The sequence below is a fragment of the Mirounga leonina genome, unplaced genomic scaffold (genome assembly GCF_011800145.1).
Source record: "Mirounga leonina isolate KUSES-001 unplaced genomic scaffold, KU_Mleo_1.0 Mir_154, whole genome shotgun sequence".
Lineage (NCBI taxonomy): Eukaryota > Metazoa > Chordata > Mammalia > Carnivora > Phocidae > Mirounga > Mirounga leonina.
Genome location: NW_023270389.1, coordinates 62,779,007 through 62,806,541, shown reverse-complemented (window position 1 = coordinate 62,806,541; position 27,535 = coordinate 62,779,007). Strand labels below are relative to the sequence as shown.

At 38.2% G+C, this 27,535-nt stretch overlaps 1 protein-coding gene across 2 annotated transcripts in view; it reads left to right on the top strand.

The window, feature by feature from the left end:
* The window catches only part of ADSS2 (adenylosuccinate synthase 2), a 34,797-nt gene extending 8,401 nt beyond the window's left edge, over positions 1-26,396 (top strand). The window contains exons 2-13 of one of the 2 annotated variants that reach the window (XM_035010966.1): positions 3,383-3,485; positions 4,248-4,316; positions 6,590-6,640; positions 13,350-13,416; positions 13,675-13,782; positions 14,693-14,774; positions 16,831-16,957; positions 18,182-18,336; positions 19,854-19,978; positions 21,637-21,734; positions 24,048-24,197; positions 25,415-26,396. In XM_035010966.1, coding sequence (XP_034866857.1) covers positions 3,383-3,485; positions 4,248-4,316; positions 6,590-6,640; positions 13,350-13,416; positions 13,675-13,782; positions 14,693-14,774; positions 16,831-16,957; positions 18,182-18,336; positions 19,854-19,978; positions 21,637-21,734; positions 24,048-24,197; positions 25,415-25,467 — 1,188 coding nt within the window. In that variant the 3' untranslated portion in view covers positions 25,468-26,396. The remainder of the gene's footprint in view (positions 1-3,382; positions 3,486-4,247; positions 4,317-6,589; positions 6,641-13,349; positions 13,417-13,674; positions 13,783-14,692; positions 14,775-16,830; positions 16,958-18,181; positions 18,337-19,853; positions 19,979-21,636; positions 21,735-24,047; positions 24,198-25,414) is intronic. The other variant, XM_035010965.1, reaches the window with a different exon arrangement.
* Positions 26,397-27,535: the final 1,139 nt, after the last annotated feature.

The following is a 27,535-nucleotide window of genomic DNA, read 5'->3' as shown; positions in this document are numbered from 1 at the left end:
CATGTGAAAGGCCATGGGAACACAGATGTGGAACCCGCAGTTCAAGCTCTCTGCCCTTGTAATTTGCTAGAGGGTGAGGGTAGGCAGGTGAGGTGGTGGTTGGCAATGGTGCTCATATCGAAACCTTGTTTTGCTGTTTGCTAATACATGTAACCTCTCCTTGGACCAGTATAATCTATGTTTGGAGACAACTGCCTGAGCTCCCAAGGTGATTTTTGTATATTCCACACAATTTATAAATATTTTATGTTAGCATCCAAATAGACACTTCAAATTTGAAGCTTCATCTGTTGCATTTTGTAAAATATGACGGTATACTAAAACTTATTTCATGTCTAGATCGCCTTGTCAAGAAACTCCTTAGTAGCTCCTTCTCCGTTCACCTTAGGAATCTTTTTTCTGCATAGTTGTGTGTTTTAACATTAGAAGCCGTCATACCCCAACCCGCCTTAGGGCCCTAATGACCAGATATACTAATACGCACACTTACATTTTTCTCCCCTTGCTCCTTAATAGGATAATCTAGGGTTATTCTGGGTATATTTAACCATATTTTTTTGTTCAACCAAGTAGAATTTAAAATAGATTTAAATCACATAGTAAGCTTTAATAGGACATTGGTTATTGAAGGGGTTGGTTAATGTTGGAGTAAGCTCAGGTGGTCAGTAAAGTGATTCAAGCCTTTTGCAGCTGAACTTTTCCAGCTCAAACCACCACCTATAAACTTGGAAGAACTTACAGATTAAACCAATTTATCCCCCTAACATCATCTAACACGATGGGTCACAACCACCTGCCTCACAGAAAGAAACATCTCTGTTACAGTTACTGCCACCAGTACTGCCTATCTCGGTAAAATATTATCTAATAAGAGAGTATGGTTTTGTTACACAATAAGAACATAATTGAGCACCACCGAGTTAATAATTGTTTCAGCAAAAGGTTTATGTTAGTATCTCTATAAAAATAATTTTGTGGGAGCGCCTGGCTGGCTCAGTCGTTAAGCGTCTGCCTTCGGCTCAGGTCATGATCCCGGGGTCCTGGGATCGAGCCCTACATCGGGCTCCCTGCTCTGCGGGAGGCCTGCTTCTCCCTCTCCCACTCCCCCTGCTTGTGTTCCCTCTCTCTGACTCTGTCAAATAAATAAATAAAATCTTTTAAAAAAAAAAAATTTGTGTATATTAGGGAGACTTAAAGATCTACTCCAAAAGTTATGGTGTAGTTTTTTTATCTTAAGCAAATGATGGATTAAAAAAATAAACGGATTTTGCTGAAATAATCTTGACTGGTTTTTTTTTGTGTGTGTGGCAAAGTTACTAGTACTTTATAACAGTTTAGTAAAAATTTATTAGATTCAGTGATTTATAACAATTTAGAATTTAGCATCTTCGTAGGGTCCCAAGAAATTTTAATGAGCTTCATATTCTGAAAAGACTTTTCCTGAAAGTTTGGGGGAGGTTTCCTAAATCATAAAAAGTCATGATAAAAAGGCTAATATTGGTAGGAGGGATAAAGTAAAAGAAATGCTGTAAAACCAAAGTAAGAATTGTCCTGTGGGTTATTTTTATTTTAGGAGTCTATCAGAATTGGTGATAAGCTTGCACAAGTGTGAATAATAACGTGTGTACCAGGAAGTGTATTGTGACATTGTTTATAATGACAAAAGGTTGGAAACAACCGGTCTGCCTGTCTTGTGGGACCAGGTAAATTCCGTGTCCGCACAAGCAGCATGACAGTGCCGCTGTTACGAGATGGTTTGGCTTACAGGATGAGGAACGTGCACTCAGATTTGCTAAGTAAAAACAAGCTGCCCAGGTGTACATAGTTTGCTACCATTTGTATGTGTGGAATAAAACAACATACAAATACCTGTTTGCTTATGCAAAACTCCCTCAGGAAGGACACCAAAAACTGGTGGTAGCTGGTCCGCAGGAGAGGGGAACGTGGGCAGGGAGAGGAGCGTTCCAGAAGCCTTCATTGCACTGCGTATCCTCGGTGCCTTTTGTATCTTATGCAGATGTTTCCTGTTTAAAAAAAGAGTAATTAGTTCTGTTGGTATATGGAGGGAGGGAGGGAGGTATTGTTTACCACGCGGCCTCTGTGCTGTTGTCTTCCAGACTTCAGGCCCCACTGTCGAGGCTTACTTTGTTTTAAACACCTGACGTACACTGGTCTTCAAGTAAGGAATTCTTTGCTTTGTAGCTGTGCAAAACACAGTGTAAGTAGGCATTTCCTTTTTGGAGGATTTTTTTTTTTTTTTTTTTTGCAGGACCTGTTTTCTGCATTTTTTGTGAATTTGTGATTGGTGATGATTTGGTAAAAAATGACATTCATTTTGTCAAAAATAGCCACGGGATCAAGTTAAACCAGTCATTCTCAGGGGACATAGTTTTGATTGGTATTGTTTTAAAGTCCAGCCAGGATGTTGTTAAGGTTTGTTTGTTGCAAATATATTCCTGGTTTGTTTGCTTTAAACTTTTTGTTACTATCGTGTAGAAGTTTAAGCATATAATCAGTTGATTTGTGTTTTCTTCTATGTTTTTTAAACCTAGAAATTAGAAAAATTATCTGGTCACTTGATCAGTCTGCTGTGTACCTGATTTTTCTAATCTGACTTCATATCTTGCTTTTTCTTGACCATTTTAGGCCTGAGCTTCAGGAAGTTTCACTATGGGTTTATAGTATGTTTCTCAGCTTAGTGATTCCTTGACCCAGTGTATTATTATTTTATCCAGAGATGAGTGGATTCAGGGATTGGTACCAAACAGACTCACAGGATTGATTTATAAATTTAAAAATTAGAGTCTCAGGGTCCCAATATTTGAGGAGTTCCTTGGGAAATTTCCTAGTTGATAAGTCCATGTAAGAATACAAATTTCAGGTCACAAAGCTGCTTGATACCCTCTGAATACAATGGGAATTGCATGAATGTTTACATCAAATTAGGGTAACTGGATAGATTACTCTTTTCTAATTTAGGGATTTTTCTGTGTTTGGATAAAATATCGTGGATTTTTGATTAGATTGCTACATGTCCTATAGAGTTCCAAGAACAAAATAATTTGTTCCCTGTACTTTTTTCACGTTTTTTTCTCTTTTAAGAGGGTGTATGTTTGTCTACCTTCCAGAAACCTGAATTCCCCAGTTTTCTAGATCCTGTCAGGAAAGAAACCACTCTATGTACTATCATGGGGAAAGAAGAGAGGGTAGCCAAAATATTGTGAAGCCTGTAAAGAATATGTATTTGTGGCAAATACATACTTGGGTTTTCTTAAGTTATATTGACATTTTTGGAAGAAATTATTAATTCACTTTGGAAGGGAGATGTGTTACTTGTCATATTTATTGTCAGGTTCAATTTTTCCCTATCTTGTACTTTCAGGGAGGAAATAATGCTGGTCATACCGTTGTTGTAGATTCTGTGGAATATGATTTTCATCTTTTACCCAGTGGAATAATTAATCCAAATGTTACTGCATTCATTGGTAAGTGTATAAACTGAACCACTTGGGGTTTTTCTCCCCTCAATTGATAATTGTGTTCATTTTTCATTATCTGAGCTGATTTCATCTCTCATTACTCAAATGATTCATTGATCCCTTATTAATCTTGACCTTGGTACCTTCTGGAATATACCTGACTGGCTATTTTACACCTCTGTCTTTTAGCACTGATACTTTTGGGATGATTTGCATTTAATTGTGGTCATTGGCAATCTTAATTTTATAAAGCAGATCATCAAGTCAGCTTTCCAAACACTGATGCACACACAGTAAGCAATACAGGAGGTGTTTCATGGATTGATTCTGAACCCTTATAACATGATGCAGTCTACAATCTTTTCTTCTAGGTTTTTATCTTTAAAAGTGCTAATCACAACCCACTAAATTGATTTTAGGACCACTAATAGGGTATGATTCCCTAATTTGAAAGACCTTGATTTAGTGTCTACTGTACTGTAACTAGAACAACGTAACTTGGTTCTTTCAAAAGAAGTTTTACTTTGTTTCAAAGAAATTTCAAATTATATCAAATGTAATATTAGTGTTTTATATTCTATATGTTATATATTTACGTTACACTACTGTTTAAAACTTGGAATCATTTCTGTGGTAACTCCTTTGATAAATCAGATGTCCCATTTGTCAAAGTCCTTTACTCTTTCACTATTCTAGATAAGGGTTATCGTAGATGTCTGTATTATAAGTATAGATATTTAAGGTTAGGATTTGTTTGCTTTCCTTTAGGAAATGGTGTGGTAATTCATCTTCCTGGATTATTTGAGGAAGCAGAGAAAAATGTCCAAAAAGGAAAAGGTATGGAAAGAATGACCACTTTGCCTGGGGACTAGTTTATTTTTTGGAAAGTTCATTGGGATCTCATGTCAGACAAAGTTAACATTTTGTCTTATACTTTATTTTTTTTAAAGATTTTATTTATTTTGACAGAGAGAGACAAAGCGAGAGAAGGAACACAAGCAGGGGGAGTGGGAGAGGGAGAAGCAGGCTTCCTGCTGAGCCGGGAGCCAGACATGGGGCTCGATCCCAGGACCCTGGGATCATGACCTAGCCGAAGGCAGACGCTAACGACTGAGCCACCCAGGCGCCCCTTGTCTTATACTTTAAAATTGCTGGTTATTGTAGGACAAATTTTTTTTTTTATTCTTATGTTAATCCCCATACATTACATCATTAGTTTTAGATGAAGTGTTCCATGATTCATTGTTTGTGCATAACACCCAGTGCTCCATGCAGAATGTGCCCTCCTCAGTACCCACCACCAGGCTAACCCATCCTCCCACCCCCCTCCCCTCTAGAACCCTGTTTGTTTTTCAGAGTGTAGGACAAATTTTTCAATGTCATTTAAATTGTTTTCATTTTAATCAGTATTTTAAACAAAGACACACATAATGTCATTGTGTAAACCCTGATTTCTTTTTACCTGGGTCATCTGCAGACTGTCTCTTTAGGTTGCTGGAATTACTATCCACTGGAGGTGAGACTCAGGGATTCCTGAGTTCCTTTTGTCATTTGTGCTCAAGTCGGCGTCCCCATCTCCCAAACCAAACATTAGCTTCCTGAGTCAGGAAACTAGTGAGGTCCCCTTTGCACACTGTCAGTCAGTCTTGTTTCTGTTGGTCATACAACCCAGGGATAAAAGAGGCTTGTTTTATCCCTCCCTCCAAATGAGGGAAATGCTCCTTCTATGACAAAGAGTCACTTCCGTCTCCCTCCAAAAATTTTTTTAAAGGCTTAATTTCCTGCCCTTCCTAATCTCTTAGATTTTTGGAAGGCTGTTTACATTCAGTTTGGCTGCCTTGCTAGGGTTTCAGGGGAATTTGGTCATGCAAATAATACTCAGTTGAGGAAAAGTATTGTTTCCCCTTAGCTTGGCTCATATTTAAAATACTCAATTCCATTACATAACAACGTTACGTTTATTGTTCAGGAAAAGTAGCAATCCGACCTCAGGTGTTCCTGACGACTAAGTCTGACTTCACAGAATCCTGCCTGCCCTCCTACCATCTCTGTTGTCCTCTGCATTTTTTACCTAGGTGTTGCTGGCTGCTTTTGAATTTTGTCAACTTGAGGTTCCCATGCTGCCCTCTGTTCTCCTTCATCCCCTTTAAAAATTTTGCCCTCCTTTCTTTTTCCTTTCAGCCTGTCTGATCCAGCTGAATCCATTTTACTGATTTTCTTTGTAATATTTTCTGTATAATATGCCCGAAGCTAACTTTAGAATACATACTTAATGTCAAAAACAGCTAGAGAGGGGGAGGCTTAATATTCCCGTTTCACTGTTAGCACTTCCTCTTTATAAGGAATCATTTTCGAAACACATCTTTGGATATTATCAAAATTAACAGCTAATTTTGAATATCTAGATACTAGTTTTGAGAATGTTTAGAGCTTGGCAGCTTATTCTTAGAATGCATGTAGCTTACTAAGGTACTGTCTTTGAAGAAACCTATCCATTTAGATTCATTTATTCATTCAGCAATAGTTCTTTGAACATTTATGGGCTGATAGGCCCCATGCTATGAAAATTCATGGCCCTTGCTCTCAGGCATTCACAGCTAAATGGGGAGATACATATGTCACCTTACAAGTCAGCGTAGTAAGGGCAGTATAGTTGATAGACCTTTGGAGGAATTAGTGAGAACATTTTATTATTTCATTTAATCTCACCTTTTTATAATTGTCTTTTGGGAAAGGGTTCTATTCCCCAGATAACCCTTTTCTTGAAATTCTCCTCCAGCTCTGCAGCTAATTTCCCCTCCCCTGCTTCTAACAAAAATGACCTTTACCTCCCATTTGCTTTTGAATTCTTAGAAATATTTTATGTGGACTTGGCTGGCTTGAGTTTGGAGCTGTTTAGAATAAAACATTTAGAAAGAGAATTTGTGAATGAGTGTAAATATGATGAATGACAGGTGAGAAAATTCTTGTTTAAACGTATTTCCCATACAGAAGACAAGATGTGTAAGTGATTACTTCCGTGAAAAACACTTTTAAACATTGTATTTCTAAAGAAATTGAGATGTTATACAAAGTGTTTAATAAGCTGTATCTTTTTTCTCTTTCTCTAGGTCTGGAAGGCTGGGAAAAAAGGCTTATCATATCCGACAGAGCTCATATTGGTAAGGGGCACATAATGCATTTAACTGTCTTATTATCAGACACTTGTCACGTGGAAGCATTTAGTAGCCAATTTTTAATTTTTTTTTTTTTAAAGATTTATTTATTCATTTGAGAGAGCGAGAATGAGAGAGAGTACATGAGAGGGGGGAGGGTCAGAGGGAGAAGCAGGCTCCCCGCTGAACAGGGAGCCCGATGCGGGACTCGATCCCGGGACTCCAGGATCATGACCTGAGCCGAAGGCGGTTGCTTAACCAACTGAGCCACCCAGGCGCCCAGCCAATTTTTAATTTTAGTGAAAACTAAGTAAGATGGATTATAATAGTTGGGGCTCCAAATACATGAAATCTTAGTAATTTTTTTCTTTTTTCTCTTTTGGTAAAGGACTAGGCTAAATTTTACCTGTTTCTGAAGAGAGAATTAGCTAACCAAATGAATCATAAAAGCAGTATTTCACAAGACATCTCTAATTCTATTATAAAATATACCACATCAAAATACAAAGAGCATATACTTGCACATTAGTTATGTAAAAGCAGGTCTGCTATCTGGCATATCTGTAGAGTGACTCTTTGTGTCTGAAATGTAATATTGCAGCTTTTTCAATGGTTCAGACTTTATCCAGAGTAGCCTTCTCCTCCGTGATTAGTTAGAGCAAATTGGATTTTAAAATTAATTTCAACCACCAGTAATAAATTTGAAGTTTGTTTCCCTGTTACTATCTATCTGATGTGATAGAATTGTTAATTATCGAGACAATAACCGGGAAAGAGAGAATGGACTGGTACAAACTCTTCAGTTGTATTTAAATACAGGTGTCCTCTGAGGCAGTGGCTACTCTAGTTTTAGCATGACCCCCATTTAAGAGCAGCCCCATTAGGGGCACCTGGGTGGCTCAGTCTGTAAAGGGTCTGACTCTTGACCTCAGTTCAGGTCTTGATCTTAGGGTGGTGAGTTCGAGCCCCGTGTTGGACTCTATTCTGGGCATGGAGCCTACATTTAAAAAACAGAAAAAGAGCAGCCAATCAAAATTCTTAAGTATCCATGCCTCCAAATAACAATCAGAGCCTTGAAGCCTATGCGTAGCCTCAGTAACCCAATAAAATAACTTCTTTGAAGTCAACTGTGCTGGATTGACTCACTTTTTCTAGCCTCTTTAGAAGCTTATTAGATCATTGACTTTAGACCTTTCTTTTCTTTATATAAGCATTTAAAGCTGCACAGGTGCCTTTAATACTACTTCAGCTACATTCCACAAATACTGACATGTTGTATGTTTATTTCCATTCAGTTGAAAATACTTTGTAATTTTTTTTTGATTTCTGTTTGTGAGTTATTGAGAAATATGTTTAAATTTCTAAAGATTGGGTGATTTTTCTGATTTCTCTTATTTCTAATTTTGTTGTAGACAGAGAATATACTTTATGTATGATCTCCATCTTTTTAAATTTGTTGAGACTTTTTTTATGGCCCAGCACAGGGTCTGTTTTGGTCCATGTTCCACATGCACTTAGAATATGTGTTCTGTTGAGAGTTATTGAGTGTTCTTGAAGTGTCCTTTAAACTGTGTTCAAATCTTCTGTGTCCTAGTTGATATTTTTCTACTTGCTATCAGTCACCTAGCATGTTGAAACCAACAAGAGTTGTGGATTTGTCTATTTTTCTTTTTGACTCTTGTCAGTTTTTGCTTTGCTTTGAAGCTCAGGTAGATTGCATGTATATTTAAATTTATGTTTTTGATGAGTCTTTCATCATGATGAAATATCCTCTCTTTCTATGTAAATATTCCTTATTCTGAAGCCTGCTTTGATATTAATATAGCCAGCAGAGCTTTCTTAAGAACAGTATTTGCATGGTATATCTTTTTCAATCTAACAATCTTTAACCTACCTATATCTTTATATTTACAGGGCATTTATTATAGACTAAATAAATGCTTTTTATTCATTGTGACAGTGTTGCTTTTAATTGAAGTGTTTAGATCATTTATTTTTAATATAGTTAATTATCAGTATGATTGTATTTATATCTGCTTTTTGTTTTCCCTTTGTTCCTTTTGTTGTCTTTTTTCTTCCTTTTCCTGATTTCTTTTAGATTTAACGTTTTAAAGATTATCTGCACTATTAGTTTATTAGTTTATACCTCCTGTTTTGTGAATTTTGGTAGTTGTTCTGGGATTTGTAATATACAACTTTAAATCATCATTATCTACCTTAAAATAATATAACATTTAACCCAAGCTTTTTACAAGGAAATGTTCCCATTTCCCTCGTCCAGTCCCTTGTGTCATTATTGTCATACATTTCATGTCTACGTTGTTGTGAACTTTATAATGTGTTCTTAATATTTTTGCTTTGAGCAGCCAGTTTCCTTATAGAGAAATTTAAAAATGAGTCCAGTTCTTTCTTTAGCAGTTATGCAAGAAACTATTATAATTGTGCCCTGTCTTATTGAAACTCATAACAAAATTTGTAATATAAGAGATCCTTATTGAGGGAAAGAGACCTGAGAAGTGGCTGAGACTTTAAATTTTTTTGAGCATTTGAAATGCACGTTGTTGGGTGTCTGTCCTGTGACTCAGAAGCTCCCTGTTGAAAGACCACTCGGTGCCCGGTGTGGTGGTGGGCACTGAGGATTCAGAAAAGACCAATAAAAATCCCCAATGGAGCTTTTAGTACAGTAGGGAGAGACAGATAATAAACAAGATAAATATGTGATAAATGTACCATGGCATGCAGTGATAAGTTCTAAGGAGAGAAAGGAGCCATGGGTAGTGTCTGGCAGTTTGTAGGAGGTGGGTAGGGATCTATAATTTTAGATAAAGTGACTGGGGATGCTTCAGTGTGAAGATGACATTCACATCATCTGCTAAAGGAGATGACCGATGAATAAGTTCTAGAGACACGCAGTACAGCACTGAAGCTGTAGATAACAATGCCGTATTGTGACTTAAAAATCTGCTCAGAGGGTATGTCTCATGTGAAGGGACCATGATTTAAAGAACAAAAAAACAAAAAAAAACACTTAGGGGAAAGAAGACCTGAGGAGATAGGAGAAGCCAGCAAAGTGGATATTACAGGTACTGAGGCTCACACTGGACACATTCATATGGTTTAACATTAATAGTGTTAATAAAACTCAACGATAATAATAAAAAAAAAGATGGTGTTAATAAAACTTACCTACTGAACGTGTATAATCATCTTTTAAAAATTAGACTGAGTTCCCAAGGCAGCATTTTTTGTTTTTAGTATCTAGGCTATAGAAAATGGAAGAGATACTCAAAGCAACTTCACACAAAGACTGTTCTCTCAAAAACAGTATTAGTGGAGGTATTAAGGCTCCATGTAACAATGGAGCTTTATGAAAGTAATTATTCTGATTTCACTAATAGCTCCCTGGGGCCTAGAAAAACCTAAAAAACATTAGCTCTATGGCAAGGTACTAAATTAACATCTGAAAAATATGGTTTACCTGCTTTCCATCAACCATTTACTTGTGATTTGCCAGGTGCCTTTGTAACTTATTTGAACATAGAAAATAACAAAAATACTTAAATGTAAAATATCTTTTCATTCAAAAGAAATGGCTTCTTCCAACATCTCAGTTTTTGTCGTAACTGATTTGCAAAGTTGGAGTTTAATGAAACAGCTTCTTAACTATTCTGGCCTCTCAAAAGTAGATAAGAAAGGCTATAAGCTATATACTAAATTAAGAGCATGACAATAAACTAATTCCTATAGTATAGGATAGCTATTATTAGAAATAAGTAAACATTTTAACATTGCACACAATACACAAAGTGCACAATAAGTATACAATATTTTACCCCTTTAACCACTGACTACCTTGTTACGCTTTGCCAGCCAAGCATGTGAAGGACCTATACACTGACAACTGTAAGACACTGATGAAAGAAGTTAAATCAGACACAATAAATGGAAAGATGTGTTGTGCTCATGGATTGGAAGAATTAGTACTGTTAAAATGTCCATACTACCCGAAGCAATCTACAGATTTAGGGCAATCCCTATCAAAATTACAGTGGTATTTTTCACAGAAATAGAACAATAGAACAAATATAACTTGTTTGGAACTACAAAGAAACGGAATAGTCAAGGCAGCCCTGAGAAAGAAAACCCCAAAACCCCACAGACTCAAAGATAGGGAGAACATATTGGTAGTTGCCAGAGGCAGGCAGTTGGTAGTGCAAAATGGACGAGGGTGGTCAAAAGTTACAAACTTCCAGTTACAGAATAAAAAAGTCACAGAGATGTCATGGACAGCATGGCGACTATAGTTAACAGTACTGTATGGCGTATTTGAAAGTTGCTAAGATAATAGATTTTAGGAGTTCTCATCACGGGGCACCTGGGTGGCTCATTCGGGAGAGCATCCGGCTCTCTATCTCAGATCTTGATCTCAGGGTTGTGAGTTCAAGCCCCACGTTGGGCATGGAGCCTAGTTAAGAAAACAAAAAAGTTCTCATCACAAAAAAAAATTTGTGGCTGTTTATGGTGATGTATGTTAATTAAACTCACTGTGGTTGTCATTTTGCTGTGTATACAAATACCGAATCATATGTTCTACACCTGGAACTAATGTTATATGTCCATATATCTAAATTAAAAAAAAAAAGCTACTCTGATGACCTTTCCTAGTTATTATCTCCTCCCCCTCACGAAGGGTAACCACTATTCTCTCACAATAGATTGGTTTCGTCTGTGTTTGAATTTTATACAAATTATACATTTATATAATCTGTTGTGTCTGACTTCCACTCAGCAGTATGCCTATCTGATTCATCCTTATTAAATGAAGCAGTATCTTATTTTCATTGCTGAATCGTATATCCCATTGTATGACTATGGCCCAATTTGTCCATTTTTACCGTTGATGAAACTTTGAGTCATTTCCAGTATTGAGTTATTATAAAAATATTGCTGTGCACATTCTCGTAAATATCTGTTGGTGTACAATATCCCAGTGTAGTTTAAGGATGTCATTGCTATCCAGTTCTGTGGCACTGAGGCAGATAGTGATTTACAGGATAATTTTAAATCCCACAATAAGAACGTAGTTTCTGTCTCATGATCACCTCGTGTAGGAAGTGTTGGAACGCCCCTACGAGACCACTAGGGAAACCTGTTAGCTGTACACAGCTGTGCTTATTAACCCTGCCGAGCAGAGGAGATGACTGCCTTGACAGTTCTCAGTGTCTCAGAAAGGGGACCTAGGGCACAGAAGGCTTTAGAGGCTGGGCCAGTCAGAGGGTGGTTTAAGGTCAGATTTCCTCGTTTTTTTTTTTTTTTTTTTTTTAGTTTCAGCATCTATAACTACAACATTAGTCTTCTGATCCTGCCAAATAGTTCTTTTACACATGCCACCACTAGTTCTAGGAACCTTAGATCAGTCATTCTGTTTAAAATTCATACATTTCAGCTTATTTATTTAGACACAGTAACATTCATCAGTGAAAAGAAGCCATGGTTTAATGTACGGAAAATGATTAAATTGTACACTTTAAGTGGGTGAATTTTATGATACATAAATTATATTCCCCTAAGGCTTTTTTGAAACAGAAGCCTTGATTAAAAGTTCGTAGACCAAATTCTAGGCTTGCCTGTTCCATAAAATCGCTATTTATTCAGTCAGTAAATATTTGAGAACTTGTAGGTGCAGGAAATCTGGTAAGCTAACTGACATGGTCCCAAGACTCCTAAAATACTGGTAGGAGAGAGTGAGTGTGTGGGCGTGAGTACACGTGTGTGAGCAGGCATGGGACGAGGCACATTCAGACAGAAGCGTATGCCTTGTAGCCCAGGCCATAGAAGAGTGTCTGTGTGACCCAAGGGCAGAAAGGAGGGAGCCCCAGATGAAAGAGCAGGCTATGCAGGGAGGCCACATAAAAGAGTTCTTTTTCTTTTGAGCAATAGAAAGCCATTGACTTTTAAAGGCAAAAGGGTAGTGACATCATATTTGTGTGTTGGAAAGATGGCTTTGCTGCATTCAAAATTATGAATTCAAGATGTCCAAGAGTGGAAATGTGCACACTCATTAGTTGGCTACAATTTTGGCTAGAGATGATGGAAGCTCATGAGAGAGGGAGAGATGTCAGGATAATCTAGAGATGTTTGGAGGGTAGAACCTGAAGAAAAGAGGGTATCCTAGTAAACTGAGTTTCCTAGAATTGTGGGGTACCCTCTTACCATTTTTAAAATAATACAGGTTGCAGTTAGTAGGAATTAACAATCAGGCATATTTTCATATTAGTATACCTGTTGGCATAATAAACCTTCACTCCCACCATTGCTGTTGCTTTTTAAAACGTATACATTTGGGGTGCCTGGGTGGCGCAGTCAGCTGAGCCTCCAATTCTTGGTTTCGGCTCAGGTCATGAGATGAAGCCCTGCATCGGGCTCCATGCCTAGCGCGGACTCTGCTTAAGATCCTCTCTCCCTCTCCCTTTGCCCCTCCTGCTCATGCCCTCCCTCTCTTTCTCTCTCTCTTTTTCCCTCTCTCCCTCTTTCCCCCTCTCTCTCATAAATAAATAAATCTTTTTAAAAAATAAAACATATCTGTTTGATTAGTCATGATGAAATTAAGCTGAAGGGATTTATAGCTTAAGTAATTTAAAATTCAGTATGTTTTGCTCCTTCTGTATTACCTTTGTTTCAACAACAACCGTGATTTGGTTTTTTTTCCCCTCAGTATTCGATTTTCATCAAGCAGCTGATGGTATCCAGGAGCAACAGAGACAAGAACAAGCAGGAAAAAAGTAGGGTTTTTTGTTTTTGTTTTCGGTGCAGTTTAAGCATATCCAGACCCTAATGTTTAAAGTCTAGGCCAGAGGTTTAAGAAAAATTATTAGAATATCCTGTTTAGACTCCAGAGAAATCATAGGATTGTGAAAATAAACTTACAGGAACTAGCAAAACAGAAAGTAGTCAAAGTACCTTCAGTCTTTGTGATGATGTGACCACAAGAACTCCATTTTTCTTGTCTAACTCAAAGCTTGTTCTGATTTATTTTTAAGTTTGGGTACCACAAAAAAGGGCATTGGCCCAGTTTATTCTTCCAAAGCTGCTCGGAGTGGACTGCGGATGTGTGATCTGGTTTCTGACTTTGATGGCTTCTCTGAGAGGTAACTAACTTGTGTTTCAGAGTGGCAAGAGCAAATGGGATTTTTGGAATTTTTCAAATCCAGGATGCAAATTGGTAAAATCAGTATTCTAGTTGAAGAGTGGTGTTTGGCTTTTTTGGTTTTATTTGGACTTTAAAGTTATTTTTATTACTTAATTTCAAATTAAACTTCATGAAAAGTAACCTCATGATGATATCCTAGCAGTACCCTAAGAAGGCAAAGCCAAAATTATATTTAAGGATTGGAGTTTGGGATGGTTTGCTGAGAAACAGAGATTCTGGGGGGTGCTTTGGTGGGGTTACCACATCCCAGAGTCTTGACCCTCAGATTTTCAGTTCTGGAGACCCTCTGCCCCACCACCTAGACATAATTAGGCTCTTAGATACTGGTGAACTCTTGTGTCCCAGACTCCCCTTAAACAATAGAAATTGCCTCACTGACACTTACTCTCTAGAAAAATCTCCATGAGAAACCTAATCATCATCATCAAAGCTATATGGTGACTCTGTGATGGAGAGTTAGTTGGTTGTATTTAGTAACAGGTGGCATCAAAGGCCCTACCTCTGTCTCTCTTAAAAGCATCATGCAGACCGCCCCCTTTTATTTTTCACACAGTGTAGTAAAATTCCTACTGAAGTGTTGTTACAGATTTTAGTTCTTCCCTCCACGCACATCACCCCGATTATGTTGTTGGTATTCCTAAATTTGAATAAAAAATACTGTTTTTGAGTGTGTCACTTATTCATATGACTGATCTGTTTAGATTTTATTTCTTAGAATGGAGCTTCAGTTTGGGATTCATTTGTTATAAGTGGTTTCAACACTTATCTACAGAAACCATTTGAATCGAATGATGTTATTCAGACTGTTTTTAATTGAGCTACTGTCTTGATTTATCTCTACTTCTCAGGTTCAGAGTTCTGGCTAACCAGTACAAATCTATATACCCCACTCTGGAAATCGACATTGAAGGCGAATTACAAAAACTCAAGGTAGTGCTTTCTGGCCTTTTTAATGTTCTTTTTAAAACTTGTTTGCCAGATTGGCATCTAAGATCTTTCATCCATTCCCGTTTTGCATTAGGAACTGCAAACCTAAGAATGAAGAATGTGGAGTGTTTAATTTCCCTTATGGAAATTACACTGTGACTGAGAAGTTATATGTTAAATAATTTATAGTATAATAAATGCCATACAGATATGCATAAAGCATTGGAAATGAGAACTATTACTTATCCTTTTTATGTCTAAAAACATATAGGCCTACCTAAAAGGACATAGTGTGTTTGAGTCACTTCACATGATGTGGCTGAAACAAAAGATTGAGTGGGGAGCAGAGAGGAGGAGTTCACAGGTCTTGTAGTGGTCTTATACACAATGATAGAGAGTTTGACTTTTATCCTGGGGTTAAGGAAAAGCTATGGAGTAATTTTGAGCAGAAAAAAAGACTAGATTTGTATTATATAAAAATCCCTTTTAGCAATGTGGAGCATAGATCAACAGAAGGGACAGTAGGAGATAACTTATAAAGCTAGCCGGCCCGTTCTGGAAGGACGCCCCACAGGGCCAGTGTCTGTAGCACTTTGTCTTAAAAGACAAAGAAGGTGATTGGCCAAGGGTTGGGTCCACGTGTGGCTGCTTTCAGTTGTCAGTGGTGCCTGAGTTCGTCAGTAGGCAAATCTCCTACCCTTTCTACCCTTACATTCGTCCCTGATGTTTGGTGCGTTTCAAGATGGGTCCTATGTATATGATTATTACTTCTCTTCTATAAATAGGTATGAACGTGAATTCCAGAGCTGAATAGGAATTTATGAACCTCATATGCCATTCTAGAATGGTTGTATACCTTAGGCCTATCTACTCACTAAATTTCTTTTAAAGAAAAGACCTCCCAGGAAGATTCTAAATGTTGGGAATTTAGATTTCAGTGTATTGGTTGTTGCTTAGAATAGACTGCCATCTTCTTTTCATTCTGTCATGAAACAAATATTTTCAATTTATTCCTGGCAACTTGGAAATATTTATGCACTAAAATGTGGATATGGCTCTTTGGTTCTGTTTTATCCATGTTTCATTTGAATGTAAAGCAGATGAATAATCACGAACAGAATTGGGGAAGAAGATTGAATTAATAGGTGGTATATGTCGAACCAGCACTTTAAGGAATAAGGGACATAATGAATGGCATGGTCATTTCCAGCATGACAAAAGGTCTAAACCAGGAATAAGCAGGAGACTAGAGCCAAGGGGGTGGGGGGATACCAGACTTTCATCAGTAGGTGTAACATACTCGGTTAGTTCATGAGTGGATGGTGGAATTTCCATACTAGACTGGCCAAATATGGAAACATAGTTAAAACTAGGTTTTATTGTAGTTATACTTTAGGCCTTGGGGGAATTCTTGTTTATATTACATTTTTAATTGAATTCTAAAATTAAGCAGTGTTATTAATACTTTTAATGTTTTGTGAGAGTTTTACAATGCTCAGTGTAAAATAGTATTTGATATTATCTACTAGTAATACTGCTGAGATATTGCTGTAATGAAATACAGTGGCAAAAGAACATTAACAATTGTCACTATTTGCATGCTTGGCAACGTCACTTGTGACCTGCACCAACATTTTGACAGTCACCCGGATGCAAGTTTCAAAACTTGTGGTTACATGGATTATAAATGTGGCTTTTTAAATACCTCACAAAATATAAAAGCACAGTGTAATATACTTAGCTCTTTTTATTTTCCTGAGAGCTGGTTTATGAAGAATGGAAGGTGGTCATCATTACTTGCAGTGAGGTTAATGTAGAACCTCTGAATTTCATTGTTTCTCTACTGTTCTTGAGCTAGGGTCTCATTTTTGGTTCTGGAAAATCAGGACAAGAGACCAAAGCTAATCCAAATATGCAGTAGGGTGAGCATGGTCACCAACCCCCTTCTGCTTTGTAAGAGTTAAGTTTGCCTTGTCACAGTCAGGTGAATTTTACTTGTACTGGTCATGTTGTAAATTTATTAGCACACATTGAAATTGTTTTTTGTCTTTGTCTACAGGGTTATATGGAAAGGATTAAACCAATGGTGAGAGATGGAGTTTACTTCCTCTACGAGGCCCTGCATGGACCACCAAAGAAAATCTTGGTAGAAGGTGCAAATGCAGCACTACTAGATATTGATTTTGGTAAGTGAGATATGACTTGCGGGAGCTTAACTGAGCCCTAAAGTACTTAGGGTATAAATAATTAATGTTCGCCTTACGGAGTTTTAAAACAAGGCTTTTAGCTTGTATATTCAGGAATGATGGACGTTTGTCATCTACTAATCTTTTTTTTTAAAGCAATATTGTGGAATACACAATGCATGTGTTACGATTTGTAGTTCAGGAGAAAAATGAAATCACTATTTGGATCAGTGGGTTTGGGATTTTGTAAACTGATTTCTGTTGTTTGGTTCATGCTCCATTTGCTTGGAACTTTAAATATCGAAAACTAATCAACACTGTCATTAAACATGCCTATTCTAAGATCTGTGGAAATCCGTTTAACTCCCTGGGCGTGACATTCTGAATGGATTAGGGCATCCTCCATCTTAAAAAAGTTAAAGCTTTAATGTCTTCCATCTACTGCCCCATTAGGTTGTTGGCCTTTCCCTCTGAACATGATCTCCAAAGATAAGTCTGTTCTCAGGTCTTACTGACATTTCATTGGCTTTTGACTCCAAGTATACCAATTAAAGAAAAAGTGTATTTCTATTACTGTGGATAGGTATTTTTGACTCCATAATATGCCTGTGGAATCTGGAAAGAAAGCAGAGTATCTGGTTAGCTTAGTGGATAGTTTAAGTAGGAACAGGATCTTTGGGGATGGGGGAGTACACCCCTCTTAGCTTCTCTTATCATTTTTGGGATTATTCCCTTAATAGAGATCAGAAGATAGGATAATGAATACCACAAAATTCTTAGTATACTGGTGTCACTCTAGGTTGTGGCTGTATATTAAAAATCTATATCAAGGGAATAAAATAAATTCATTTTTAAACTAATTAGAACATGTTAAAAACACATAGATTATAAGTCTACATAGTGGAATAGTTAGCCTAACACCAGGGTTTTGGCATGAAATTATTCAGCAGTCCATTAGGTGAGTACCTACCATACAGAGCTGAGTAACTGTGCACACTCAAGAAACCTCCCCAGAATGAGCACGGCAGGGATAGCTCTAACTACCTGTGTTTTGATCTCATTACAGACAGAAAGGATCAAGGACTAAAGGTTGAGGTTTGAGAGGGCAGTTATAGTCAAGTCTGTCCAGTACCTAGAATGTACTCAAATGCAGATTTTTCACAGTAATTCTGTTTCAGAGTAATGTATATATCTATGTGTGTATAATATTTGTTTCTTTTTTAGGAACTTATCCTTTTGTGACCTCTTCAAACTGTACAGTTGGAGGTGTCTGTACAGGGTTGGGAATGCCCCCTCAAAATGTTGGAGAAGTGTATGGGGTCGTGAAAGCTTACACAACTCGAGTTGGCATTGGTGCCTTCCCAACAGAGCAAGACAATGTAAGCCTGTTTTTCAGTAGATCCAATTCTGAAAGTTTTAAAATAAAAACTTCTGGGGTGCCTTGGTGGCTCAGTTGGTTAAGTCCAACTCTTGGTTTCAGCTCAGGTCGTGACCTTACGGTTGTGGGATCAAGCCCTGCGTCAGGCTCCACGCTCAGTGGGGAGTCTGCTTCAGATTCCTTCTCCTTCTCGTGCCTTCTCTCTCTCTCTCTCAAATAAATAAAATCTTAAAATCTTTCTCTCTCTCTGTCAAATAAATAGAATCTTTAAAAAGAAGGGGGAGGTGCCTGGGTGGCTCAGTTGTTAAGCGTTTGCCTTCAGCTCGGGCCCTGGTCCCAGGGTCTTGGGATCAAGCCCCAGGTTGGGCTCTGCTCATCAGGGAGTCTGCTTCTCCCTCTCCTATTGCCTGCCGCTCCCCCTGCTTGTGCGTGCTCTCTCTCTGTCAAATAAATAAATCTTTAAAATAAAAAATAAAAACTTTTGCTTTTTTTCCCTTGATGAATTCTTCCTATGCTTTTCACTTAAGTGGCAGCAGATTGGCAACAAAAGACAAAGGGTTAGAGAGAACTTAAAGGTAATTTTAAGTGCCAGGCTACAGGAAGGTGGGTTTATGAGGGAGGTTGAGATAGTGGAGGAGAAAGAAGTGGGTAAAAATAAGAATTGCCTTTCCCCGAGAGCTTTTCTGGAGCCGAGGCTGAGCAGAGTGACTTCCAGACTTGATCTGTTCCCAGCCAACAGCTCCGCGGCGGTGATGTCGGGTGGGGCACTGTCTGTGAGTGTTGTATACTCGGAAGCTCTTTGGACCTCATGACCCTCGGGGAGCTGGGTGGTGTCACTGTCCCCCTTCTACACATGAGGAAACAGGCATGGAGAGCTGAAATCATTTGTGCAAAGTCACTCAGAGGGACAGGGCTGGGATTCAAACCTGACAGAGCAACATTTTAAAAAACACATAGTTGTATTGATGTCAATACAAGAGGTAGTGAAATGATGACTTTAATCAGAAAGGTGTAAATTAGGGAGTAGATAGATGATAAGTGAAAAATTGGGTTGTAGGGAATGGCTGTGGCTTAGATCTTTGAGCAATGTCGAAAGGGCATTGTGCTGTCCACACCGACTGACTAGCTGAGAGTTTGTCTTCTGGTTTTCGGGAGGCTCATCGAACTACAGTTCTTGGAACAATTGGCTTAACTTGTCTATTTTAATAAATAATTAACCTTGTTTTTAATATGAAGCATTTTCTATGTTACTCTAAATTTTAAGAAGTTATCTAACATTGTAAAAAATACCAGTTTTAAAGAAATGGTAAAAAATGAAGCCCAAAGTGGATCTCTTCCAAATAATGCCTACCTCACATACGATCCATCATCGGTATGGAATTCTGTCTTCCACTTAGTTATTTTTTGGAAGATGTTCATCTCTATAAGACTTTGACTTGGTATATGATCTTACATGTAATTCTACTAGATTGACAGCATTGGTATTATAATCCTAAAGTCCTGTTTTCTGTTTTCTAGGAAATTGGAGAATTATTACAAACAAGAGGTCGAGAGTTTGGGGTAACCACTGGCAGGAAAAGAAGGTGTGGCTGGCTGGACCTGGTTTTGCTCAAATATGCTCATATGATTAATGGATTTACTGCGTGAGTATTCTTAGAAACACTTATTTCAGGAAACTAAGGTACAGTTTATGACCACAGGTTAAATTTTGTGGAGTGCAAACTTGAAAAGTAGTGCCCTGGTAGAAAAAGTTCACTGTTTAGCCTCCAGATGAAATTGTAGCTCAAGGTTCAAGTGGACCAAGATCTAGGGGAAGGGTACCCAAGGGAAAGGACCCCAGGTTGTCTTCGTACATATCCACGGTTGGGAAAAAGGAATCATGTTACTCCCATATGCATGTAAGTATAGAGGAAAGTGAGGTATGTAGGTAGGTAGGTAGATGGTGCATTTTGCTTATATGGAGGGGAGGCAATATAACCGATTTAGTGCATGGGCTTGATTAATGTCTAACTTTTTTTTTTTTTTTTAAAGATTTTATTTATTTATTTGACAGAGAGAGACACAGAGAGAGAGGGAACACAAGCAGGGGGAGTAGGAGAGGGAGAAGCAGGCTCCCAGCCGAGCAGGGAGCTCAATGCGGGGCTCTATCCCAGGACCCTGGGATCATGACCTGAGCTGAAGGCAGATGCTTAATGACTGAGCCACCCAGGTGCTCCTAACTTCTGTTTTCAAATCTCAGATTCATGTGTTGTGCCAGGACTTTGGTCAAGTTACTCTTTCTGTGCCTTTTTCATCATCTTTAAAATCTAGACAATACTATTACCTACTACATGTGAGTGTTTTGAAAATTAGGTGAGAAATATAGTGAGAGAGCATATAATGTGCTGCCTGGCTCACTGAAATCACTTGGTAAAAAGTTGCTATTCACACATGTACATAAATATGTAAATAAATGTACTCCTGTTTGTATTAATTAGGCTTAACTTCTGGCAAATAACAGAATAAAGGACAAAAAAATTGTGGGTAAGAATCCCAAACTTAACTGTTTTAGCTAATTATATAGATTTGCCCTTAAAATTGTTTCCCAGTCAGTTTATTGGGAGATTTGATGTATCTTGAAGAGGTCCTTGATGTGGTGTCCTCACTTTGCTTTGACAATTTCTGAGCAGAAGGATGGAGGTGATAATAACCAGAGTAAAGAAATGAGGATCAATGGCCTACATGTAAATGTACATGTATCTTGTAGTCTTCCATGTAGAACAGCGACTTCTGCTGTGTCCCACAGAGTGCATCCTTTACTCCAGGCTGCTGTCCCTGCGGTTTGTGTTGATCCATCATAAGAAAGCTAAGCGGGGCTCCTGGGTGGCTCAGTTGGTTAAACGTCCAACTCTTGATTTTGGCTCAGGTCATGATCTCAGGGTCGTGAGATCAAGCCATGCTCTGGGCTCTGCACTGAGCGTGAAGCCCGCTTGAGATTCTCTCTCCCCTCCACGGCTCCTCCCCCTCCCACTCGTGTGCACACTCTCTCTCTCAAAAAAAATAAATAAAGGTGGTATGGATCAATCAGGGAAAATATAATTATTAGAAAAGTAACTCACAAGTAGATCAGTTAAGTCATTTTTTTATTATGAGGAAAATGCACGCTTTATGTGTGGCACACTTTAGAATATAATCCTAACCAGTTTTCAGAATTGCTTTGGAATGTTTAGCTTTGTATGAATTTTCCTTTACTTCTTTGTCAAGTTAGATGTTAGGGCCTTTAATAGTTTGCTGTTTGAACGTTGCCTTTCCTTCCACTTAGGTTGGCACTTACCAAATTGGATATTTTGGACATGTTTACGGAAATCAAAGTTGGAGTTGCTTACAAGTTAGATGGTGAAATCATACCTCATTTCCCAGGTACTTTTTTCAGTCTGTGAAAAAAAGAATATTATTAGGTGAACGTGTTAGAGCAGTTTCATAAAGTACCTATGTATAGTCTATGATGTATAGCCACAGGGTTGATACGTTCTTTGTGAATAGCAAAAGTATATTCACATGTTATTGGCATTTGTTTCATAGCTGCTATGCATTTGGATCCTGGCTTGCAGTAATAAGCATGTGTTCAGACTCAAAATAGGGAAGAAGAAACACGGTCCCTCTGAGCCCAGCCAGCTATGCTGCTCCTGAATCTTATCTTCCCTATTTTGAAAGTAACTTCTGTGTAGCGTTCTTCTCTTCCTTGAGAAACGTGGCGTAGGAGAAGAGTGCTGCTCGTAAAAGTAAGCAGGCTCTTAATACATTTACCCACCCTGTTCTTCAAGCCACGTGAATGATTTTTTCTGATCTCCTATGTCAAAAGTGGGTGGTTGTAGGGAGACTTCCTACATGAGGTACTGTGTTTCTTCAGGCATATCTTTAGTTATAGGATTTCTTCAGTTACTCAGGAAGTTCCATAAATGTTTCCAGCTTCCAGAAATAGGAACCATTCATTTGTTTAGTCATCCTGTAAGCCTGGGAATATGCCAAAGAAAGGAATATTCACTACCTTAATGAAACTTGGTAGGCTTGTAGGTTTTGTGACTTGCTGATGGCGACCAGTCCTTGGGAACCGAGGATCACCTTAAGTTCTTAGAAACACATTTAAAATCATTATCTGTTAGTCCAAGGGGCCATCTCCAGTTCGGTTTCTCTTGACTATTCTTTTCCTTGATTGCGGACTAATGACTTCTGGTTGAATGTGCTTATATTGTAGTGACTCAGATTCTGTTATCTTCCTCTGAAGAGTATTGGTTCTTATGTTAGGGGACAGTTGAATTACTGGCTGATCATCTTGAACTTGTATAAGCTTGGTTTTCTGCTGTGTTAGTATAGTTATGTGAAGAGCCCAGGGTGTTTCCCAAACCTTTAACCTGGTGTGGGTCAGTCTCTGAATTTCCGTCTCCTCTGTGGAACTTGGTAGCTTGGTTTTAGGCTTCCTTATGGAGGGTCTGCAGTCAGTTATACTCTTGAGCATGGTTTTTAATTTTAAGGAGCAGGCTCTCTGCTATCTCAGCTGGATGCCAGGAGAGTGTAAAGAGATCGCCCCAATGCGGCAGTGCTGGAGCTCCAGTGTACCCTGCCCCTTTCCTTCTGCCAGCATTGCTTGACCTCTAGAATCTGTCCCACTCAGCTGGGTGACAGCTAGTATCTGGTAAGCCTCCAGCGGTCCCATGGGTCCCTTCCATGTGAAGTTGAACGTTTTTGCAATGGGACTTTCACACAGACTTCTGAGGGCTGGGAGCTCCCCACATAGCTCCCTCCTCTCTGACACTTGCCCGTGTTGGCTTGAGCCATTTCAGCTTCGCTGAAACCTGATTATCTGCCTTCTCAGCTCAGTGGGACCGCTGTTTGTCCCCCGACTCTAGCGTCCTGACTTCCAGAGGCTGGGAAATTGTCCCTGGGCAGAGAGTTGAGTACTTTCAGGACTTGCTTGTGAGTTTTCTTTTTCTCAGAACCTGCAGTTTTGTGCTGCCTGTTGTGCACATTGACCAGTCGTGGGATGTGGGCTGTTCTGGGGAGGCAGCTCCCTTCAGTGGATGGTAATTTCTGAGCGGGAGTCCTCAGTGGGCAGTGGAATGAGCATCTGAGTGCTGACTTGGGAGGTCTGGACAGAATCCCCAAGCATCCGCTGTACTGTCTCTAGTCAAAGAAACTGTTTTTACTTTCGTACACTGTCCATTTTTATTAGGGGATATAGATACAGAGAAAATGATTAGGTGAGATAATGAAGGAAATTTCCAGCTCAGCTTTGTACAATCACAAAATCAGTAGATTTCCCAGATGAGAGCAAGTATGCAAGTCTCCTTTCTGTGAGGTTGCTGCCTTTATGCAGGTCCATAATCTCTAATCTACAGTGTGGAAATCTAAAAAGCTCTCAAAATGGAAAGTTTAAAGTTTGGCATCGAAGTCCTTTGACAGCAAAACGTGACTTGAGTGGATATTAGAGCTAATAATCTCTCTGCTTAGAGTGAAGAGTCCTGTTGCTGCAGGAATGTGTTTGATTATGAAAATATTGCCTCAGGTGGTAAATGTACTGTCTGACCTTCCTGCACTCTGGGAAACTGCATTCCAAAACACCTCTGGCTCCAAGGATTTTCATAAGAGATCATGAACCTTTGACACAGCAAAAAGCTGTTTGGCAATAGGCAGCGTTCTACCATGAAAAAACAGACTTAACTCTTTAACTTTCAGCAAACCAAGAAGTCTTAAATAAAGTTGAAGTTCAATATAAGATGCTCCCAGGTTGGAACACAGATATATCAAATGCAAGGACATTTAAAGAACTACCTGTTAATGCACAAAATTACGTTCGATTTATTGAAGATGAGCTTCAGATTCCAAGTAAGTATACTTTATGAACAACTCTCTTTTCTCTATTTCTACCTTTGAGATAAAATAAAAGATCATTATTACTTTGTAGTGTTCATGATTTGCATCAATGCCCAGGAAAATACAAAATAGCCTTATTTCTTAGAGTAAATATAGTCATCTTTTTAAAATCCTTTGTATGCCTGAAGGCAGTAGGTTACCTCACACTGTTTTGACCCTGTCTTAATTCTCTGCTACTCTGGTTTTTACCGTGTGACATTCATGCTTGTTCCTTTCTCCCTCCTAGTCACAAATCCTTTTGTATTTTCACTTCAACCAAAAATGGTTTGTGGTTTTTCCACTTGAGATTAAACCACCGTTGGGAGTTGCGGGAGTTTCTTGAATAGTTAGGAAATAACAGGTACAGAAAATAGGAAATCCAGTCTGAAAATATATGAGGAGAGGAAAGAATAAAACTTTATTAAAAAACAAGCTGGCCCGGGAGTTAGGCATAACCAGGTTATGGCTGTGACTAGTTAATGGAAGTCTTCCTTCTACTTGTACTAGTAGAGATTGGAGAGACAATAGCAAAGTGGGTAGAAGGTGTCCTCTTTGTAGAATTCATTATATACTCTGATTTGTATTGTGGTTCGTCTCAAATACGAGTCTTGTTTTCCAAATTGCTAGCTACCCCAGCCAGCGTGATGTCCAATTTAGTCAGCATGTTTGGTATGGCTCTTAGTCAGCATTTTTTGAAATACAAGCAATAGTGAATTAACAATGGCCTGTGTAAAATTCCATAAAGGTTAACCCATGTGTTACAATATTTAGAGATTCCTATAGACTGGTTCAGGCTGTGCAAGTTAAAATAGTATTCTTTTCCAGATGTTTCTACTTTTTTGAGATAGAGAAGTTACACTGTCACCTCTTAGCATCCTGCATTTATCAAAGATGCCTATCTTATCTAGTTATTAGGGACTTAATTAAGGGTTCTTTAGGTCTCTGCTGGTTTAGGCCAGTATTTTGCTAACCTAATTATTAGGCATTGATGACTTGGAAATATCACGTGATTCAAACTGGAACTGGTAAGGCTGTGCTGGATGTTGACTGCACATTCTGTTTAGAAATCAGCCCAGTCTTCTAGCAGGACAGCACAGGATAACAGAAGGCACCTGGCAAAGTTAAATAGTGACCCTGGATTGAACATTATAAATGAATTAATACTATTCTTGTACTTTCCCCCCTACCAGTTAAATGGATCGGTGTAGGTAAATCCAGAGAGTCTATGATTCAACTCTTCTAAGGATTTCCAGTGATACAAGAAACACTCCCTGAGGAGGGGGGAGAGGACTTTCTTAAATATTTCATTTATGATCTGCAAATTTCAAGAAGAAAGACACTGAAGTGAGTTTTAAGCCCTACAGTTGTTTGCAGTCACTTCAGATGGCCGGCTGTGTGGAGAGAAGCTTCGGCGTGTGCCAGTGTCAGCCCCCTTCGCTGGCAGAATTGCCGAGTCATGTGACGCTCCTGCTGCTCACGGTGCCACGTCCTCTCTCAGTGTTTAGTCGTAGTTTGATCCATGTTGTTGGAAATCTGAAATAGAGTTCCTTTCAGTGTAGATTTTCTTCATTATTGTCATTGTGTGTTCTTTGGTTTCACCTCTATTAAATGGGAAGAACAATTAATGCAGTTTTGCACAAATATTTTTTACATTCTGATCATTCAGTTTGTCATTGTGATCTTTTCTGTTAGAAAAAAAATGAAAAGAAGGGTTCTGTAAACTTTTGTAATGCTTTAAATTCTGTTTAACTCGTGAACTGTTTATTTTCTGCTGAGACCATTGCAAATTTGAGTTTTGGCAGGGGGGAGGGGATTATATTCATGTATCCTTTAATTTGTACAGAACACAAAACTTATTTCTCTCTGTAAATTATTTAATACATTGGACATTTAATTAAATGTCCAGAGAAAGGTGTTCCCTAAAACAACAATCTTAATGTTAAAAAAAATTAGTCATTAAAAGATCGTTGTGATAATTGGTGGATATTTTTCTTTAATTTCAGGCATTAACTATGAAATGTATAGCTGTTCTTTTTTATCTTACCGTTATTTCTAAATCTAGTGGATTGATTTTCAACATTGTGCCTGCCAGTATGCCTACAGAATCATCTATATAAGTGTCCAAATGAACCCAAATGGTCAGTCATAATTTTGATCATGCCTTTATTTTTTCTTTCTTGGAAAAAAAGAGGTGTCATTTTGACAAATAGGCTTAACATACTGTGTTGTAGATTATCCTTCAGTGAACTATTTTAAATGTTTAAATTAGGTGCCCCTTAAATTTATTTTATTATACCATCAATAGCTGATTAAAAAGAACCAAATATTTCTAGTATGGTTTGTGTATTGTGTTTTTGTTCTAGTAAAAGAAGTACTGGTAATACTAGTATATGGAAGAGCTTTATCCCTGTAGTATGTAGGGATAGGGTGGGGAGACATCAAAACAGTTTTAGTTAAGAATGTAAATATCTTTTGTCTTCACTAGACATATTTTTATTAATACTTAGTTCAGAAAATTCTAAAGTAGAGCCAGCCTTGTTGGATTCAATAAACAAAAAGGACAGTACAGATGATCTCACAAGCCCATTGCCAACCAATAATGACCTTCATGTAAAATTTATATTTAATATCACAATAAATAATTTTTATTTATTCTAATGGAAATTAAATGGGCTTTTATTTCTCCTTACCCTTTATCTTCCTACTTGAACTCAAATCGAGTTGAAATGAGGTTTTTTAAGTCCACATTCTCATCTTGGCTGAAAGTGTTGGGTTACTGAAACAGTTTTAGTAATGGTCCAGAGGCAGATGTGAAGAACTCATTCTCCAAAGAGATTACTAAAAAAGTAAATAAACTTAAAAAAAAATAATAATAAAAACTGTCTTAGGGGGCCTGGCTGTCTCAGTTGGAAGAGCATGTGACTCTTGATCTCAGGTCGTGAGTTTGAGCCCCACGTTGGGTATAGAGATTACCCAAAAAAAAAAAAAAGCATTCTCCAAGTCAGTGCTTTTCCTTTTTTTAAACCAAAAAAGTGCAAATCTATTGATGTTGATGGACATTTACTCATTTTTGACCAGGTTCAGTGATTCTGTTTTTAGAAGTGAGCTGTTTGCTAAATAAGTTGGTTAAGAGAGAGGTTCTGCTCTTCAGATACAGTTCAGTGTTTGAAATCCTAGGTATCTGTATTACAGTAATCTTTATTGAACAAGAGTATTTGCTAGAATCTGCTAGGTGTTGGGGTTGTGGTGGTGTATTGCGGGCAGCGTGCCAGACAAACTTATTTGTAAGCGATCTGTGCTACAATGGTAAA